The sequence below is a fragment of the Anarhichas minor genome, unplaced genomic scaffold (genome assembly GCF_050575085.1).
Source record: "Anarhichas minor isolate MPS153535 unplaced genomic scaffold, ASM5057508v1 ptg000026l, whole genome shotgun sequence".
NCBI lineage: Eukaryota > Metazoa > Chordata > Actinopteri > Perciformes > Anarhichadidae > Anarhichas > Anarhichas minor.
This window is the reverse complement of record NW_027466472.1, coordinates 11,335,930-11,356,039: the sequence shown is the minus strand read 5'-3', so window position 1 is coordinate 11,356,039 and position 20,110 is coordinate 11,335,930. Positions and strand designations below refer to the sequence as shown.

Sequence of the window (20,110 nt, the reverse complement as noted above, 5' to 3'; positions counted from 1 at the left end):
CACACACACACACACACACACACACACACACACATTCTCCACCGGTGCTAAATCCTAATAGACCTCTCACTGACTGTAACAGGTTTAGATTACCTATAACTGACTGACTACTTCCTCTTTATTCATTCATTCTTTCTAATCCTCCTCCTCCTCCTGCTATCGGAGCCAAGCCCTCGGGGGTTCCTGGCTTCTTTCACTCCCAGTGCGACAGAGGGTGGGAATAGGAGGCACACATACACTTAACAGCAGCAGTGATACAGCAGGGGGGTCTGTGCAGGGAAGATGTAAGAAGATGCTGCAAGGCATTACTTTGGATGTACTGTGCATTCGTAAACATATTTGTTAAAGGAAAGCACTCTGTCTCCAAGTGCTGGTGTGCGTCCTGCTGGCGTCTGCCCAGCCATTCCCCAGTTCACTTCAAGCATCCACTTCAAAACTGAATTTAACAGGTGGCTGAAGATCGTTGGGGCCCAGTAGGAGACATCCAGGATTAGATTCAGTAGTTTTATGGGATGTTTTATCTCATTTCAGTGAGAGGTTTACGGTAATTTTTGTAGTTTGAGAGTTTGCAACAAGATGAGAACGGTATTTTGGTTTATTAATAGATTGGGTCAATAGTGGCATTTTGTGGGTCTTTTAACTTAATTTCCTATATACCAACTGCCAAAACAACAACCTATAAATAATAGTACATATTGTATACTTTGCAATATTACTGTGTATAGTGATGGCTTTTGCACAATTAACTGAACAATAATACATTTCTGTAAAAAAAAATGTCCATTTAGAATTATAGAGAAACTGAAGTGCCCAGTTTATCTGGTTTAGATCCATCAGAGACATTAGATGTGATGTCTAAAGTAAAGATGAAATGTTCATCAGATTTTTATTTTTAGAAACTGCTTCTGTCTCCCTTTAGACACCAACGAGTGTGAAATGAGTATATGCGTCCACGCCCGCTCTTGTCGCAACCTGATCGGTGGATACCTGTGTGACTGCCTTCCTGGATGGACGGGGCCTAACTGTGACATCAGTGAGTATAAAAGGGAAAGGAAAGGAATTAAAGAAAGAGGAACGATTGTCCTGCAGCCGGTAGAGTAAGATGAAGAGCCTGTTTGTGTTTAAACAGCAGTTCCCCTGCAGCCCAGAGTCCCTGTGGGCTGGAGATCATTTCACTCAAAGGCCAGTCCATCAATCTTCTGTCACAGGGAATCACTGCAAGATACTAAAAATGTGACACTAACCAAAAAGAGTGTGAAGTTTCATTTTTTAATATTATCTCCTGCATCTCCTTTGTGATGTAAAAAATACAATCTGACATCCTGGTTGCACAGTATACTGCAACATCATTAATCACAGTCTGTTCTCTTTTCACTTTGTATATCGTTGTTTACAATAAACACAGACATATCAAACCACCGTGTGACAGGTTAATATAGTGTTTGTGCTTTCTCTGATTTCTAGGGAACAGCAGCTGTCAGGGTTTGTGTTTGAACGGCGGACGTTGTGAGGTGAGAGTCCCGGCTGTGCTGCTGTCCTCTGTCTGTCTAATGTGCCTATGTCCTCTCTGCGTATCTCAGCTTCACTGTCTTCCTCTCACTCTCTCACATTGACTGTAGTGACATTGTCACATTGTTTCTATCATTCATTATCTTCAATCGTATACCTTAAAGTTCTTACACGACTCGAGAAACTAAGTTTTAATCACCGTCTCTCTAGAGTGCCCTTTCCCCTTATTTAACCATTGCTCTCTCTGTTTTACATATAAATAACTAATAATCTATATACTGTCCCATGTAGGACCAGGTGTCAGGGTCCAGATGCTTGTGTCCACCTGGTTTCTCTGGGAAATATTGCCAAATTGGTCTGACTCCTTGTGACAGCGCCCCCTGCCTGCATGGAGGACAGTGTGTGGAGCAGGATGGAAGGACCATCACGTGCAACTGTCCCACTGGATATTCAGGAGTCTTCTGTGAGGTTGGACAACCTTCATAGACGTTAGCTTAAGGCTAGTCTGCTGACTGAAAACATCTTCAATCTGGAAAACATCATAGAGTGGAATCATAAAAAGAAATTTAAAACAGTAAAACACAAATGAAATTATTAATGAAAAATTAAAAAATATATATAGAATGTTATTTTGATATTCTTAATTACATCTTGAAAACACATAGAGTCGTTCACATTACTGTACATTTGATGTCAAGCTGTTCCAAAGAGACTCACCTAAATATATTTAATGGAATATTAATTGCAAAAAGTGCACCAGTAAGGTACATAACACCGTTTAAAGGAAAACTTCAACCCCAAAATGATCATTTGTATGTTACCTTTAATTCTTGAAGAAAACTTGTTTTTTCTCGCATGCGAATGTGAATGTGAATCCAAAAATAGGGGCCGCGTTCAACAATTGCAAAACTATATCAAACTCTCACACAACTTGTTCAGTATAATCCAAGTCTAATTTTTACAGTCGAATGCTCACTCCTTCCAAAATACATCCATTTTCGCAAAGATCCCTCTAAAAGATAACTTTGGTTGACTGTAAATGCAGAAGTGTCTTAGTAAGGTTTTGCAAAAATGCCTGTTTGGAAGTATTCCACTGAGCATAAACTGGATAGATGAGATTTGGATTTTACTGCACAAGTGTGAGAGTTTGTGAATGGATGTTGTGATATAAAATTGCTGTTGTTAAACTCAACAAAGGCTGAGTAATTCTACCCGTGTTACTTTAAATTCTTGGTAAAATGTGAATGAGCACCTTAAAATTTTGGAAAATGTCCGGCAGACATTAGGTACATAGAGATGCTCATACATGAACCCTCATATGTAGACGATATACAGAGAGAATTAATACATTTAATTTGTTAAACATTTAGGCAGATGTCTTACATCTACTTAAACTGGTTACGGGGATCAGTAGCCTCACAATACCGACAGATAAAGCTCCAACAAGGGAAGTAGCTTAAAGATGCCGGTCAATATTTGCTTTGTCACAGATCTGACAAAATGGATGTAACTGCAACTGTTTTGTTTTTTACCATGATTTCAGAAAGCGTTGGATATGTGCAATCCCAACCCTTGCCACAAGGGGGTGCCCTGTCACAGCATGGAGGGCAGATACTTGTGTGCGTGCCCCGAGGGTTACTATGGTAACGAGTGCATGAACCTCAAAAATCCCTGCATTGGTCAACACTGTCCAGGTAAGAACAATATGGGTGCATGCCTTAAAAAGTACAAAATCTCTATGAAGTGTGGTCCGACCTCTCTGTCTCTGCCTCCGTGTCTTGTAGGCGCCATGTCTGACACAACTCACGGGGGGGTCAGCTTCTACATCATCCTGGTAGGCGTCCTAGCTTTAGTGACGGTCTGTGGCTGTGCGGTGTGCGCCTTCATCCTCTCGCACTTCCATCGAAAGCGGAAAAAGCAGCAGGCCGTCCCGCAGGAAGAAGGCATCAACAACCAGAGGGAGTTTGTCAACCTCATCAGAAACGTGGACCGTCCCGTGCCCCTCCTGCCTCCTGCCGCCCCACTCGCACACCCTCCAGCCCCTCCTGCCCCAGTCTCACGTTGCTACGAGGAGATTGAACTGACACTGCCGCCTTCCCCAGCACCTTCACACCCGTCTCCGGCACTAAAGCATCCCCACGGCCCCAAACTGGACATTTCAAACCGGGAGAGGGAGAAGTTGAACCGCTACAACTACACAGACAACCAGGAACTGGAGGCCTGACCCTTGAACCTTTTGGGCCTCGGAGGAGCTTTTTTAGTTCTATTTAATTTTGTGTTCTTCGCACTCTCTCGCCAACGGGGACCTGTTTCCAGTTTCTTGCACTGTGTCACTGTTGCAGTTATGAAAATGGGGTGACCTTATGACCTTCATGTGCTCGAATAGCACCAGAAAACACCCGAGGAGTGAAGGCTGCTAAGTAAAAGGGTCAAAAGTCTAACTGTGTTGTCGTCTTTGACTTTATTAACTACGAGAGGCAGCAGATGCATGATGTTTGATTGACAGACTCATCAGACTCTTGATTTATTCTTGAGGCTTAAAGACTTGCCTTGGAGTGCCTGAGATACAGTCAAGAGGAAATAGAGGATCAATCCTCTGTAGGAGCCTATCAACCTGTTTCCTGGTCCATGATGCCATTTGATTGGGGTTCAGACCTCCATTTCTGTTTGTGACTGAACTCTGAGATCAATGAATAGACGCTTATTTAACACTCAATGTCTGTGTCTGGTCGTGTGTGTGAGAGTGAAAGGGAGAATGTATATTATGAGTGTATGTGGGGGAGAAGGACAGTTTACTTTAAGAAAAAAAAACTAAGTTGATATATGTCAAAGTGGGTGCATACTCCTGCTCTAAAGGCTTTTAAGCCTTTGTTTTAAAACTATACACTGTTGCCTGTATTGTCTTTGTAATACTACAGTTTGTCGAAGATGTATGATTGTTTCATACCTGCGTGTAAAGTAGCTTTTTTTGTACATGAATATATTGTACATATTGATGCCCTTTTTGTACTGTGGTTTGGTCTGAAAGTGTCACTGTATTGCTTTGCTCTGTTTGTCCCATTTCACTTTCCATTTGGAGCAACCAGCACATGTGGATTGTAATAAAAGTGCATTAACCAACTCTATTTCATTTTTTTATTGCCTTTAATCATTTATTACCAGAGTTACAGTCGCTGCTAGTGGGAGGTGTTGCCACACAGAGATCATTATCTATTGTCAGCAAGAGTGAAGTGCTTCTCGCCCTTTTTATATGTGCATAACAAGTGCATGTTTGGAATGCGATGACAAGCTTTGTTATAAATATTGTCAGAGGCCCAAGCAAGGATATTTCATGATGGAGCAATAAGGAATACATACTGTAGTATTTGTGAAGTTATCATTTGCTGTATATTTATTAGTTTGTAATTCAAGTGAGTTAAAAGCTCAAGAAACTGTGCAGGCTCAGTTGACACAGTCCAACGTCTTTCAATCTCTTAAACGACAGGTTGTTCCATTTGTACAAATTGATGTTGTGCAACCAGCAGTGCGTCTACAGTGACCTTATGGATGCCACATTTGTAAGGCTGAGTTGTATAAAAACGTGTAAGTGATGCAGAAGCAGTGGCGGGCCGTGCATTTTATACCTGGGCCTTCTGTGCTGTCCTACTGAGCTACGGTTATTTGTTTCTATAACTGCGCTCACGTAACAGACAAAGGGATGTGTGACCTTTTGAACCCGGAACAATGACAATGGCGTTTGCTATGGCGTCCTCAGGTTAGCATAGAGAAATAGGGGCTGAATCTGATTGGATAAAAGCTCTCCTTAAAACAAGCTGTGCTGGAAGCAGAGCAACAGAGGAAGACAGGAGCTGTGCAATGAGAAAATAAGCTAATGGGGGGGAAAAAATGATAATACATGTAGTGCATTTGTGAAAAATGATTAAATTATAAAATAGCTATAACTTTGTGATTCTGTTTAGGCCAGCAGAGAAGGCTTAGCTGGCCCTGACGGCCCACCACTGTGCAGAAGTGATACTATATGAAATTATGCAGCCATAGATAATATTTCAGGCTTTAAATATTTATCTCGTAAGATTAAAAGCAGTTTAAGAACAAATGTACAGAGAAAATCATTGTTTAAAGGGTTAAACAGGGAAGTGGTGTTGGCTTTACATGATAAGAAAAAGGTGCAGCAATAAACAGACTTTAGGATACAGAGAACCAGCATCATTTTTAAAAGTGATATGACAAATCAAGATGGTCTTTGCAAGAAAGCATGAAGTACTTCTTACCCTTTGTGATTGTGTGTGTCCACTTCTCAGATGCTATGATAAGCTGTCTTGTTCAAATCACTGTCCTAAAGGAAGATATTTCATGACGGAGCACAGCTCACAGCCACTCACAGTCTCTCTCGCTCTCTCTTTCTGACACACAACAATGTTGCTGACAGTGCAGGAAAATAATTGCAAACCACCTGATTGACCCGAGTCTTCCTAGAGAACGACTGTGTAGTTATGAGAAACTTGTTTGTTGTTGAAAGTTGGTCAAACTTACAGTACACCCTCTTGTAACCTCAGTGGTGTGTAATTGTAAATTAATTATAATCATTAACTTGGAGTTTCTAAGTGCAACACGTGAGGTATAACAACAGAAACAGCTCAAATATACTGTATTAATATAAAAACATGCAAAATACAACATACAACATGTACAGTTTGTGGCAGTGTACTGTATGTACGCTGCAACCCCCGTCATCTATGTGTGTCGTGATAATATGTGAAAGGATGTGAAAGGAAGGGTTTTATGTCGGGCCAGTGTAAAGTGGCTGCAGGGTCACAGCAGCAACAGTTAATGGGCAAATGGATGTGACAAATGTAACCTTTGGCCTGTGCAAAGAGCAGCAGGCTGGAAATGGACACATGCTTCCTGTCACCACCCTGGTCAGGAGGAAACATGGGAAATAAGAGTTTAACACATGCACAAAGTACTCGGGCCTTCTCTACACCTGCTGTATGCACCAGGATGCCAGGCACCAGCCCGCTGACGGCATGCTTCTTTGTAGGAGAAGCATCATTCATGTCAATTCTGGATTGCAGAATTTAGTATTTGTTCACAAATACATACTGTTTGTTCACATTTTATTTCATTACACCAGGGTAATCTCAAAAGTGGTGATGACTTCAAAGTTATGGGCATTTCTCCTGTGTTACAGGGACATCTTGTGGCCACAGCAGGTACACAAACGTTAAAACCACTTTTAAAATAGTGTATGACAGGGGCATCATGAGTAAACAGAACCAAAGAACATTTATCAACTCTTGGGACTAACAGGCTACTTTGAACAACAGCATATTTACAATGTGATATTTAATTAATCGTTGATGTATTAATGCATACATCAGACATACTTGAATGTTTCAGCTGGTAAAGATGGGTCTAATTTGAATTACTTGACTGGTGGGTATCTTAACCTAATAACCTAATACATGATAATCTAGACTAGTATTTGATTAAATGTGGAATCAAACATTGCATACAATGGAAATAATCAAGACAGGTACAAGTACACCAGGATATCATATGCAAAATCATATTTTATTCAGGGTACTTTGGAGGGGGCTGGATGTCTCATGTAGGGGGGGAGGAAATTGAACAGTTGACGTATTGGCCAAACAGTCACTAAAGCGTATAAAGGTAATTGATATACATAAACCATTAAGTAAAGCTGAAGTTAAGAGTATCATAAAGGATTATACACAAAACATGGCAGGAATACTGGGACTTGAGTGATACAGGATGACATCTCTACAATATTAAAAAAACATGTTGGACTGGGAGTCATACAGAGCAAGAGCCCAAGAGAAGAAAAAGTCATAAACTGATTGAGATTAAGGAATACAGATTTAAATGAAACACTTCATAGAGTATGCAAACATCCAACTGGAGCATCTATGCACTGCAATAAACTGGAAACTGTCCAACATATCCTGATAGACTGAAATAGATCTGATGAAGAACGAAATAAGTTAATATCAGGGTTGAATGATGAAAAACGCAAACTTACACAATGGAACTTGATAAGAAAGACATCATGGAGGACACCAAATATTCTGATGACTTATTTAAAAGTAACAGGAGTAATAGAAAGAATTGAATTTGTATTATTTTGTTTATTTTACTGTTAAACTACTGATCGACACTCCAGTCCAACCGGTGGCGGTAATGCACCTCAAAGTTGTTTGCCAACCGCCATTACAAGTCAAAGAAGACGAAGAAGAAGCAGAAGCAGAAGAAGAAGAAGAAGAGGAAGGAGGCGTGTGACATTCCGCTAGCGTCGCCCTCGACAGACCGAAAACAACCCAAGTGTGTGTTGGTGGTCAGTAAAACAGGTACGACGTGAATTTTAAAACGAAGCACATTGTGTTGCGCAGCTGTGTTTCGTGCGTTGTTGGTGTTAAAGAGGCTGCGATACACGCGCTGCTCCTGACGTCTTTGAAAACTAGCTAAACTAAAGCTAAGCTAGGCTAGCTGTGATGCTAACTGTCTAACGTTAACGGGCCCGCTGCATGCGCAGTCAGGCCGATGTGCATACTATCAAACACCTCCGCTAATTATAAAGACATTGCTGTTTGACATCTGAAAACCCTAAAAGTGAGATGAAGGGTGCGTGAATATCAGAATTAAGTGAAGTTAACAATGCACAAACAGGGCTGTTAACTTAAATGAGCGTGACAATGACATTGGACCTCGGTAGTTTGCTATGTTAGCACATTGGCTGCAGGCGGTTTAGCTGCTCCTGTAATGTTGATCTACTAAACACACAAATAATGCATGTGACAAAACGGAGAGGCGGTTATCTATGAAGCATTAGCAGTAATGTGCAAAAAAGTATCCGCTTTAGTTTGCTTAGTTTATCTTGAACGTCACTTCCCACTGCAACGACAAATAGTATTGGCTGCAGTCTGGGTTAGTACACAAGGAAGTGACTAAAACTATCAATTCACTTATAAATTAGTTAGAACATATCGTCTTTCGTCAGAGCTGAGTAATAAGGAAATCATACCAGAAAGTATATGTAAATAATGTGTTTGTCTCCTTTTGATATCAATACATTTAAAATATAAAATATATCTATGTCACTGATTTGTTTAAGCAGAATGTGCTTCACCCACTATTAATAACACAAGTAAAATAGACAAAAATATCATTAATAATACCGCAGACAAATTAGTCTGAGATATTGCTTGCCTGATGTTATCAGTACTTGAGAAGATTGAGAGTCACACTTTGTGTTTTGTGTAAAACAATTACTGAGTCTCTGTGTTGTGCTCTTAGATGTATTGATTGTGGTTTATTATTTTAGTAAGAAGTGGTTATGTGCAGTAGTCTCTGAGCTCTATCTGTACAGCGTGTCTCGGTCAAATATTTATTTTAAGAAAAGTAGTCTTTTTTTATTTTTTTATTTTTTTATTTTTTTTTTTATTATTTTTTTTTTTTACATCTGTCGCTTTCACTCGACGCCTCTTCCACATCCATATTTGTGCTGCATTTCTTCATGTCCTTGTGTGCTCTCTTTCTCTTTCTCCCTCGCTCTCCTCTCTCTCATGTTTCCTCTCGCTCTTCCACTCTACAGCAGCCGTGCCACGCCGCGCCCCCACCCCCAGCGGAGCCGTCATGTGGCAAGAGGCCCGCAAACATGAGCGCAAGCTCCGTGGCATGATGGTAGATTACAAACGCCGTGGAGAGCGACGGCGGGAGTACTACGAGAAGATAGTAAGAGACTTCTTTAATCAACAGATCTGAGCGACGTATCCAAAGACACTTGAATATGATTTCTGCTACGGTGGAGCTCTGTGGCACGAGTTCCTGTGCTCCAGAATCTCATCTTTCCTGATCTTGCCTCAGTTGTTCTCTCTGTTGAGGCACCGGTTCGAGCTTTAAGTAGGCTGATGCGTTGGCTGAAACTCCTTCACCTCCTGCTAGCTTTCTATTTCTGCTAGTTGGTTTTTGTTCTGGCTGTCTACATAGGCAAGGCAAGTCTATTTGTATAGCACATTTCAACAACAAGGTAATTCAAAGTGCTTCACATAAAACCATTAAAAGCATCAAAACATAAGGCAAAAGAAAAGGAGATTTAAAAACAATTAAGAAAATGCAGAAATGCAGGAAATTGATTAATATATTAATTGAATGTGGTTCAATTAAAGGCAGCAGCAAACAGAAAATATAGAGCCACATTTAGACCTAAGATGACAGATGACTACACTAACTCTGTTGCGTCAGTATTTTGCACAATAACGAAAAGATTTGTGAGCCAAGATTGGCCTCACTTTACCAGACACTGAAGCACCACATACACGAGCCTATATTGTCCTTATGGGTTGAATAGAAGACGACATTGAGGAGTTTATTGTCTGTGCAGCATATTATCTTTCACAATTTGGTTAGTAGTTTTATTTAGTTCGTAACAAGATGCCATTTTATTGTCTTCAGACTCCCTCTCGTTTTGTCTCAACAGAAAAAAGATCCAGCGCAGTTTCTGCAGGTTCATGGCCGAGCCTACAAGATCCACCTGGATCCTGCTGTGGCGATGGCTGCAGAGAGCCCCATCAACATGTGAGTACACACTCTCTCACACACACACACACACACACACACACACACACACACACACACACACACTCACCACATACCACATACCAAGAAAAGTGGGGCTTAAAGTCTAAAACCTGAATTTTATTTTAAACGCAATCAGAATAATTAGTTTCAGGTTTAAATAGTCAAGATAATTGAGTGTTGACACTACCCGAGAGCAGCAGTCCCCTTTAGATGATGAGAAACACTGACTGACTTATAGAAATCCAGTCAAATAAAGAGTCGGATGACGGTTATCGTGACTGAAAATCAAATATTTTGATACAACCTAATTCAATCCTGGGCACAATAGAGTCAAACAGTTGGTAAGAACAGACAACCTGTATATGTAAATTATTTGACTTGTGGGTCTAATTCAATGAAAGCTACAAAAAGAGATTGAGTAAAGCCATAACATCAGCAAATGTTAATGTACATTAACCAATACATTTTTCAACATTGTTTTCTATATAAACCTTAACGTTTATCAAATGCCATGTAATTAAACACTTATGTAGGGCTATCTTATCATTTGTCATTGTATCATTTATTATTTATTTAAGTAGATTTTATATAAACTTTTAATCACTTTGACTGATTAGTGGTCAATGAAGTCAAATAATATGGCAGCACTCCAGAAAGTCAGAGATGAAATCAATGCTTTCCCGTCAGGTCAGTGTTGCTGATCAGAATATCTCGTGTCTCTCTTGTTTTGTCAAAAGGATGCCGTGGCAGGGAGACGCCAACAACATGATTGACAGGTTTGATGTGAGGGCTCACCTGGACTACATCCCCACCTACACGCCTCCGCTGCTCAGCACATCGTAAGTCTTAAAGTTACTTCACGTAACACTGAATCCAGAATCTGTCATTCACAGATTATTCATAGATTATTCTACATTTTGATATTTGGGGCACTTGATTTAAAAGAGAACACAAGTCATGGCTACAAGAAAGTACCGTCATTTTCACAGCGCTATAGCTTGTTTAGCTTGTTATAGTTGATCAATATTGAACGTGTTGCATTTCCAAATTGCACTTCGACACTGCATATCCTCGGCTTTTCTTAGCCATATGCTCTGCCAAATGTGAGGTACATCGGATGAACAGTTCTCGAGATATAATGCGGAGGACACAGACAGACAGACAGAGATTCCTTGCTTTATAGTTAGAAGTAAATTAACTGTATTGTGTAGTATGCAACAATCGTTTGCCTTGTTTGGTAGGTATGTTTAAATACCTCCTGTGAAGTTTTCATTGTGAAAGTCATGGTTTTATTTACATTCATTTCTCATTGCATCATGAGGGTTGGGGTTAGGGTTACACAATTGTTGAATGCATTTCCTATCTCATATAATATAAAATAAACCTTTTTCTGAATGTTTTAACTCTGTTCTACCTAATACTGTCACCCCAGTCTTGTTACTCTACTCTTATAGTGGTGCATTTTACCACCAGTACCAGTTGTTCTAGTTGTTACTGTATTTAATAATAACTGTGTTACTAAGTAATTCAACGGGTCATTGGTGAGATTATCTTTTCAGTTTCTCCCTCTACACGGCTTCAGATTCATGTTTCAGGCTCAAATGGAAGTAAAACCTGCTCAGAGAAAGTGGTCAAATACAAAACAATCTTCTGCTCTTTGTCTCGTACAGAACAACGGAGCAGGAGATGGAGGAGAGAAAGTGCAATTATGAGCGATACAGAGGCCTGGTGCAGAATGACTTTGCAAACAGTGAGTATCACAAACTTCATAACTTCATTACATTAAACATTAGATCTCATGTTGCAACACTGTGAAGCCACTGTTAATGCTCGTGTTCCTAACGTGCCTGTAATAGTCTGTTAATCTGCCCTCAGTGGGAACATTTTGGAGTGTTGTGCTCTTAAACTCCCTGCTGTCCCACAGTCTCTGAGGAGCAGTGTTTGTACCAGATCTACCTGGATGAGCTCTACGGTGGCCTGCAGAAGCCAAATGAGGACGAGAAGAAAAAGTATGTCACTATAATGTTATTAAAATGTTTCTTCTCCTCCCACCCCTGTGCATTTATATCGATGAGTTTTAGGTTTGTGATGCATTTCTGAATCTTTGCTCCTGTTGTGCAGACTGGCTGAAAAGAAGGCCTCTATTGGTTACACCTATGAAGACAGCACCGTGGCGGAGCCAGACCCCGAGTCAGACAAAGATGAAGACAATTCAGAGAGCGAATCCGAAGAGGATGAAGGCATCCCAGATATCGGTGAGGAAACTTACACATCAGGAAAATGAATAATTCAGAGATTAACCAAAATGGTTATTCAGAAAAAGGATGCAGAGCAGAAATGTTAGATTTAGTCAGATGTAGTCGACCTCATCTTGCTTTGTTTAGTTGCTTCAAGGTCTGAGTATTTAAATCTAATCTCAGTCAAAGGAAAACAAAGATATTTTAGTATAGTTTTAGTCAAAATAACACCTTCTTTCTCCCAAGCCGTGCTTTTGTCATTGTTAACTTTAACCTAAGTAAGTTACTCTGAGTATTATTGTCTGTACTCGTTGTGTGCTGCCGGTGTAGTCCTGACGTATTTTAAACTACTCTAAAGTTAAAGTGTGTGTGTGTGTGTGTGTGTGTGTGTGTGTGTGTGTGTCCTCTTGTGTGTGTGCAGATGTGGAGGTTGATGTTGATGAGTTGAATCAGGAGCAGGAGTTGGACCTAAACAAAATTGCAACCCCATATGGAATGGCTGAAGGAGACTTTGTCAGGTAACATATCAGTAATTATATCGTCATGTCTCAAAGGCTGTAATGTGCCGTCATTGAGATCCTTTTGCTTTTATAATTTAGCTTTTTTGTAAAAGCCGAGTGACTTTCCATCTGAATATTTCATCCAAAATCAACTGTATGTCTCTGTCGTTGACTTTTCATGTGTATATTTAAATAAGCATTTAAAAACATAAATATACAACTCAAAATGTTACACTCTTGATTTTGTTATTGTCGTGACACCGTTTGACTTTGAGCACCGTGACCTGTTTATCAGGATGTTGAGAAAAGACAAGGAGGAAGTGGAGGCCATCAAACATGCCAAGGCGCTGGAGGCGGAGAAGGCCATGTACTCTGTAAGATAACATCCACTGAGAAATATGAGTGTGTCGTGTGATTGCTATGTGAGATTTTATAAGTAACACATTTGGTCATTTCAGGGCCGGCGTTCTCGCCGACAACGGAGAGAGTTCAGAGAGAAGAGACTAAAAGGGAGACAGATCAGCCCACCAAGGTAAAATAGTTTTTTTTTTTACCGGGGATTTCCTCCTTAACATTAAACTTGCCTCAAAGCGTGTTTAGCTAATAACATAATTCTCCTGTATTTCAGCTATGCAAGGAGAGACAGCCCAACATACGACCCCTATAAACGGTGAGCTGAATATTTTGTCCTTTTTTGTTCTTAACTTCTTGCTTTGTGGAGTCTGTATTTACATCTGAACTTTGTTTTCTGAACTCTCTTTCAGGCCAGAGTCAGAGTCTAGCTCTGAGTCGCGGTCACGCTCTCGTTCTCCTGGTCCAGAGAAGATCACCTTCATCACCAGCTACGGAGGCAGCGACGATGAAGCAGTAGCCGCCGCAGCAGCGGCAGCGGCAGCAGCGGCAGCCGCCACCGCCGCCGCAACAGCAGCAGCAGCAGCAGCCGCCGCCGCAGCAGCAACAAAAACAAGCGCCCCTCACTCTGGACACGTCCCCTCCAACTTGCAACACCCTGCAGGTCATAGCAGGGGCTCCCGGTCGGTAACTTTCCGGCTTCCTTCCATTAGTTATTGTCCTCGTACAGTTGAATTTGTGTCTGTTGAATTGACCGCAGCTGTTGAGGCAGAAAGAATACTGACGATGAAATACAGATTTTTGTGGTAGGTGAGGTGGATCACAGTTTTTGATCAAGTAAATTGTCAGTGCAGAAAGTTGCTGTTAAAGAACAAATGGACCTATTCTGCATGTACTATAGGGTGAGGTTGAATTAGTTTATGATTGTGCATGTCAGATTATGGCAAAGCAATAAGTATATCATATCGTATACCATGCAAGTATATGAGATTTTGATATTTGCTTATTTATACCTCTCTACAAAGTCCAGCATGTGAAAAAAAACAAGAAACCAGAAGTATTCTGACAATAGGCTAGGTGCTGGGCTGGTGTTGTTACTAAAACCGCGTGTCTCTGTTTGTCCAGGAGACGAAGGTCCTCCTCCAGTCGCTCCCCTTCCTCCTCCTCCCGCTCTTCATCTCAGTCCACCTCTCGCTCGTCCTCCCGCTCGCGGCGTACCCGGCGTGGACGCGGGGGAAGGGAGGGGCGCCGATCCCGGACCCGATCGCGATCGAGACGGCGTTCCAGATCTCACTCCCGAGGTAGAGGAGGGAACGGAGGGGCCGCATCCTGGAGGAGACGGGACCGGACACGATCGCGGTCCACCGACAGAGACCGAGACCGAGAGCGAGAGAGAGACCGAGACCGGGACAGGGATCGAGACAGGAGACGATTCTCAGCACGCAGACGGACGAGGTAAGACTCCCCGGTGTCTTCCAACAGTGCTGCAGTTACTGTTTTGCAACACACATGGCAGTGACACATGCTCGCTTTCTGTTTTCTGTCAGGTCCCGTTCCAGCTCACGGCAGGGGGGCAGTTCGAGGCGAGGGGGTCGGAACAGTGGAGGCCACCGGAGGGGAGACAGCGGCAGCCGCAGTCCCTCTCTGTCCCCCAGTCGCCTCAACCTCAGCCCCTCCCCTCACAGAGGAGACCTGCCTTCTACCAACACCGTCCGTGACAAGCTAAGAAAGTAAGACGATCACCCATCCACTGTAGTCCTGTGCTCTTGGCAAAACCCTGATTTTCATAATTTGCATCCACATTTTACGTTCCATCAGAAGCGATTTCATCACAGCGCCCCAGCAGAATGAACAGAAAATTAAACTATGATTAAGTTTAATTTACAGACACACTGCTCCTATCCTCTGCTGTGTGTCAGTGTTTCACAGAGAGAGAGGTTCAGATCCTACACACACACACACACACACACACACACACACACACAGTTGAAGAGGCCTTTTATGACAGCTAGCATAGTTCACACTACACAACGTTAGCCTGATTTCATACTCGCCGATAGCTTTTGGAGCTTTCTGACTAAAGCCCCAGATCAGAGGCAAGTTGCTGTCGGTTCAGCGCTCGCTGTTCAAAGGCTCGCCGATGCATCACCTGGCAGGCTGAAGATCTGACCTGTCGTGGAGAAACCTGGGGGAAGGGTCGACCCTTAGTCATCCAAAAAAAACTGAGGAATTTAACACCAACAGATAAATTTAGAGCACTTTATTTTACAAAAGGCGGTCTTGTTTTATAACCGTATTGACTCACTTTCTTTTATAAACAAAAATGTTTTGTTACATCATTGCTATTTTTAAAATGTTACATTTTATCTCATCCATTGTTAAAATTGTATTCATCCACCGTATGTTTAGATTTTTCTGATGACAAAATGTGCTTAAACAAAGAAGTCAGAAAAATGTAAAGCGCAGAATCTAGAGAAAGAAATGGAACGTATTCCATAGATCCATACAGTGTTGTCAAGCCACAGGAATGATATCATGTGTTTATTAATGCCTTATGTATACCATAACATGATAATGTCTGCATCAACCCAGCTAATTGTCCTTTCTCTGTCCCCGTCTCCAGGCCTGATACTCCGGGTGGTAAAGAGACGGGAGCTGCCAAAGTCAGTAAGAATTTGATCTAGCTGGGTTTTCTTGCTAAAGCCTACGCCTCCCTCATCCCTGACAGGCTGACATGGTTGTCCACCAGACTGGGATGTAGAAGCCATTGTTGCCCACAAAGTGGACATGCACTGCAATCAAAAGCCTGTCATCTATTTTGCAATTTCCATTACAGTATTCCTCACCTTCTCAAGCGTTGGGCTGAGAAGAAACTTGCCACCACTGAGAAATGACAGACTGAATTAATGCTGCCATCTCTGTATGGAGTGAACATTTCAGCACCCTGTGACGTCGTTATTGTCTTGCTCTTAGTGTGCGTTGTGCGTGCATGTAGACATGTATACGTGTGCGCGTGAGAGAGTGCGGCGTCTTTGTATCTGTATTGTAGTCTCATGTACACGTCAGTGCGTCACACATCAATGGCCCCTAAGAGGAAGAAGATTTCTTCTTTTTGTTTCTGACCATGTGTCTTGTTCCAACTTGTGACTCAGTGTTGGCCAAGATGCTTGATTCATCTCTGATGGAAAGACGAGATGGGCGTGCTACGGACAGCCGTCTTGGGGCTTGTTTTAACAAGCAGCAGAGCACGCTCTTACTAAAACTAAAACTTATGTCCCACATAATAATACTGGGACACTTCATTCCTGTCTCATGTCTGTAGCCTAAATATGAAGCCACTGGAAACAGTTCAAAGGTAACAAAATAAGCTTTCCAGCATCTATCAAGCTCACTAATACACATATGTCTTCTTTGTTTAATCCGTACAAAACTGAAGTGTAAAATGAAAATCACTTTTTTTTATGCCAAACTATATCTAGAAGAAATGACGTGTAAATTACTGAGCTTGTGTTTCCTTCTCATGGTAGCTTCATATTTAGTGTACAGACACAAGAAAGGGAATATGTGTGTTTCCCAAAATGTCAGACCGTCTCTTTAAGACTAAATAACACATTTATTTGTTGTTAAATTCTAACGTTCTTGACCGTTTGCAGTCCTGAACAAGCTGCTCGCTGCGTTTCCTGGCAAAGAAGAAAAGGTTTTGAATATTCTCCAACGGACAGAGTGGAAGTAATAATCTTCTTCTCTGCAGTGTTGTGACCTGCAGTCTTTCTTGCCTGACCAGGTTCAAACGGCCCAGCGATGGGTGTGTCCGTAACCAAATGCCACTGGCTCTTTCTGAACTTTCCAAACTCACCGAACCTGTACTTGTCCTTGTTTCACTTTTTGACACTCCCCCTCCCCTTTTTCTCGTTGACGGGGGTTCATACTATAAATATATTTAAGTGTAAAGGTTCATGTGACTGGATCCTGTCCTGCTTCTAAACTATCCTATGTAGCAGCTTTGAGCTACAGCAGCAGTTTGCTTCTCTCCTCACACACACACACACACACACACACACACACACACACACACACACACACACACACACACACACAGAGACACACAGACACAGAGCTTGTAAGATTCAAGTGTGCCTGTCGACTCATCAAACATCACACGTAATTAATGAACCTGCTGCCTCTTTATCTCCACAAGCTTCTGTACATAAAGGTGATAGTATTATAATTGTATGACAGCGCTGTGTTTGATCCTCTCTCTTAAACACACACACACACACGCACCCTTATGCTGACACACACTTTTGTCCGGCTTTGAAATGATGTGCTAACACAATTGTGTCACCTGCAGCCCAAGATAACCCCTCAGGAGCGGCTGAAGCTACGAATGCAGAAGGCCCTCAACAAGCAGTGTGAGTACAACTGAACAGGGTGTCTGTGTCGGTGCACAAGTTAAGAAACATGTTGACATGCATCTGTTGGCAATTATGTCACATTATGCAAATAACAAAGTTGTTGTTTTTTCGCCCCCAATTTCCTTCTCTTTTTTTTTTTCTTGTCCTGCAGCCAAGGCGGATAAAAGAGCCGCTCAGGTGAAGATCCAGCAGCAGGAAAACAAACGACAGGTGTGTGTGTGTGTGTGTGTGTGTGTACTTTAATATCGGGCAGAAACGGACTCTGTCACCCTGTATCTCCACTCATTGCTGAGTGTTTATTTTACAGGAGCGGGAGGGAGAGCTACGAGCCATGGCACGCAAGATACGCATGAAGTAAGAGTCTGTGTGTGTGTGTGTGTGTGTGTGTGGGGACTGTTTGGTATTTGTGTGTTGCAACTGTCTGACCCAGAGGCTCTGCGTTTAGGGAGCGGGAGAGACGTGAGAAAGAGAGGGATGAATGGGAAAGACAGTACGGGCGACAGAGCCACTCGCCTTCTCCTTCTCCTTCCAAATATGGTAAGACTTTAGGTTTCTGATCACAAACAGCCATATGGAACTAATAAAATAATTTAGTTTATTGTGTGTGAGCGCACAGTCTTACATTTTGTTTGTCTGATTTGCTGGCATCAGTGTCTGCTCTGACAGTTTTGCAGACGTTAAGATGCTCTGCCATGATACTGTTTAATGGTGTCTCTGTGTCCTCTGTCCCCTCAGGCCGAGAGCACAACTCACACAGAAGGTATGTGAGAAGCCACAAGAATCTACACGGCTCCAATGAAGCAGAATGAATTCTGGGAGACGTTTCACATTAATGCACAAGCACCGTCTCAAAGGCGGCTCATCGCAGTGCCTTTACACGCAACACCAATGCTACGTGGCTTTTTCCTCACTCAACCACCATCAGTGTGTCAAGTCTTGAGAGAGAAGTGGAGCCAGGATCAGAAATTAATCCACTTAAAACCTAAAGTCAAAGAAAATACCTCAAACTTTTCAAAAGTTTGGTGTAAAGGGGAAATATCATACTCATCTTTAGGTTTATACTTAGGTCTCTACTAGAACATGTTTACATCCTCTAATGTTCACAAAACACATTATTTCTCTTATGTCGTCTGTCTGAATACACCTGTGTGTTCACCCTCTGTCTGAAACGCTCCATGGTAGCACGGAAGAATTTAAGCCCTCTAGCAAAAAGGCCCAGTCTGCTCTGATTGGCTTGCAAGAAAGATATGGTTTACTTTTGTGAAGGTAGTTCTCAAACTGTGCGTGGTTTATTCTAATGAGCCTGCACGTGAACGAGGAAGTGGAGTGAACTCCGAATAGCTTGTAGAGTCGCATGTTTTCTGATCTAGGCAGCCCGCAAAAAGAAACTGACTGGGTTGTCTTATTTCACAGACCCAGCCTCAAAGTTTTAACGATGTATCTCCCTGAAGTCGAGACTAAAGTCTATTATTCACATCAAAACACGAGTAGCCCAACGACCAAAATATGAAGAGCTCTTTAATACGCAGACTTGCATATTTTCTTCAGGATGTTTGTCAGATTGTGCTGCTTTCACCTTCAAACTGATTTATATGTATTTCTTTTCTTCCAGGAGGTCACGCTCCCGGTCACGGAGTCCACACTACCGACACTGAGCTGTGGAAAACATGGACGCGTCGTACAAAACAAAACCTTGTCATGAGCACACATTCTGTCAAACAAGCAGCCTATTACAATATGAAGCGATGGACTGAACACTATGTTCTCTGGTATGTGTCCACAGAATATTACATTTTGACTGTGATGCCTTTAGTTTCACTAACTACACAGCCAATTGTTTGAGCCAAGCATAGTTTGATCTGCCCTTTTCATTGGTGCTTCATCGTGTAAAGAGACTACAGGTTTATTAAATGAGTTTCTGGTTTCTTATTCTGCATGCTCCTTTTTCTGCCTGACCGGCCCTTCTCTATTTCAGAGTACATAATACTAAGCAATATCTCACCTTTTATCTCACTCTCACTAAAGACCATTTTAAACAGGTTTCATGAGCTGATGTACAGGATATTTATACACATCCATTTCAAACGTCTTTATTAAAGAACATGAAGTCAATGTATGAATTCAGTCTATCAACCCCTCTTTTTGTACTCTGTCCTCTGCCGACCGGTTAACAGCAGCAAATAACTCTTTTGTTTTCAATAATATCGAATGTCAAATACAGAACAACAAATAAAATTAACTTTGAAATGATTTGCTCATTTTCTTTTCCCCCCCCCCCGTCTCTAAGATCCCTGTTGCTTTTACAGGTTCTACCCAAATAAACAGTTTCGTTGGATATTTAGGTTTTGCATTTGGTCTGCATACCTTTTAAATATTTGATCAAATGTAGGTCACAAATTAGCAACAAACATAAGAAGATCCTCAGAAGTTTTTCACTTCTTGCAGTGTATTTTTTTATCAGTAGGTGGCGACAAATCTCAGTTGTGCAGCGAAAGGTGCC

At 41.8% G+C, this 20,110-nt stretch overlaps 2 protein-coding genes across 5 annotated transcripts in view; both read left to right on the top strand.

The window, feature by feature from the left end:
- The window catches only part of LOC142959344 (uncharacterized), a 42,868-nt gene extending 39,135 nt beyond the window's left edge, over positions 1 to 3,733 (top strand). The window contains exons 10-14 of the mRNA XM_076100597.1: positions 920 to 1,033; positions 1,465 to 1,511; positions 1,801 to 1,977; positions 3,053 to 3,203; positions 3,294 to 3,733. Coding sequence (XP_075956712.1) covers positions 920 to 1,033; positions 1,465 to 1,511; positions 1,801 to 1,977; positions 3,053 to 3,203; positions 3,294 to 3,733 — 929 coding nt within the window. The remainder of the gene's footprint in view (positions 1 to 919; positions 1,034 to 1,464; positions 1,512 to 1,800; positions 1,978 to 3,052; positions 3,204 to 3,293) is intronic.
- Positions 3,734 to 7,733: 4,000 nt separating this feature from the next.
- On the top strand, positions 7,734 to 19,860 carry clasrp (CLK4-associating serine/arginine rich protein). Of its 4 annotated transcripts, none has more exons than XM_076099903.1 (21): positions 7,734 to 7,877; positions 9,122 to 9,261; positions 10,007 to 10,104; positions 10,845 to 10,946; positions 11,778 to 11,857; positions 12,032 to 12,116; positions 12,229 to 12,362; positions 12,766 to 12,862; positions 13,140 to 13,218; positions 13,303 to 13,376; positions 13,473 to 13,514; positions 13,609 to 13,878; positions 14,321 to 14,650; positions 14,743 to 14,925; positions 15,819 to 15,858; positions 17,547 to 17,607; positions 17,762 to 17,820; positions 17,918 to 17,964; positions 18,056 to 18,147; positions 18,346 to 18,370; positions 19,226 to 19,860. In XM_076099903.1, the coding sequence occupies exons 2-21, from the start codon at positions 9,163 to 9,165 to the stop codon at positions 19,263 to 19,265; spliced, it is 2,037 nt and encodes a 678-aa protein (XP_075956018.1). In that variant the 5' UTR covers positions 7,734 to 7,877; positions 9,122 to 9,162; the 3' UTR covers positions 19,266 to 19,860. The 4 variants fall into 4 exon arrangements, 3 of the variants coding, with proteins under 3 accessions (XP_075956018.1, XP_075956017.1, XP_075956019.1); XM_076099902.1 differs by having other exon boundaries at positions 19,223 to 19,860; XM_076099904.1 differs by having other exon boundaries at positions 18,346 to 19,302.
- Positions 19,861 to 20,110: the final 250 nt, after the last annotated feature.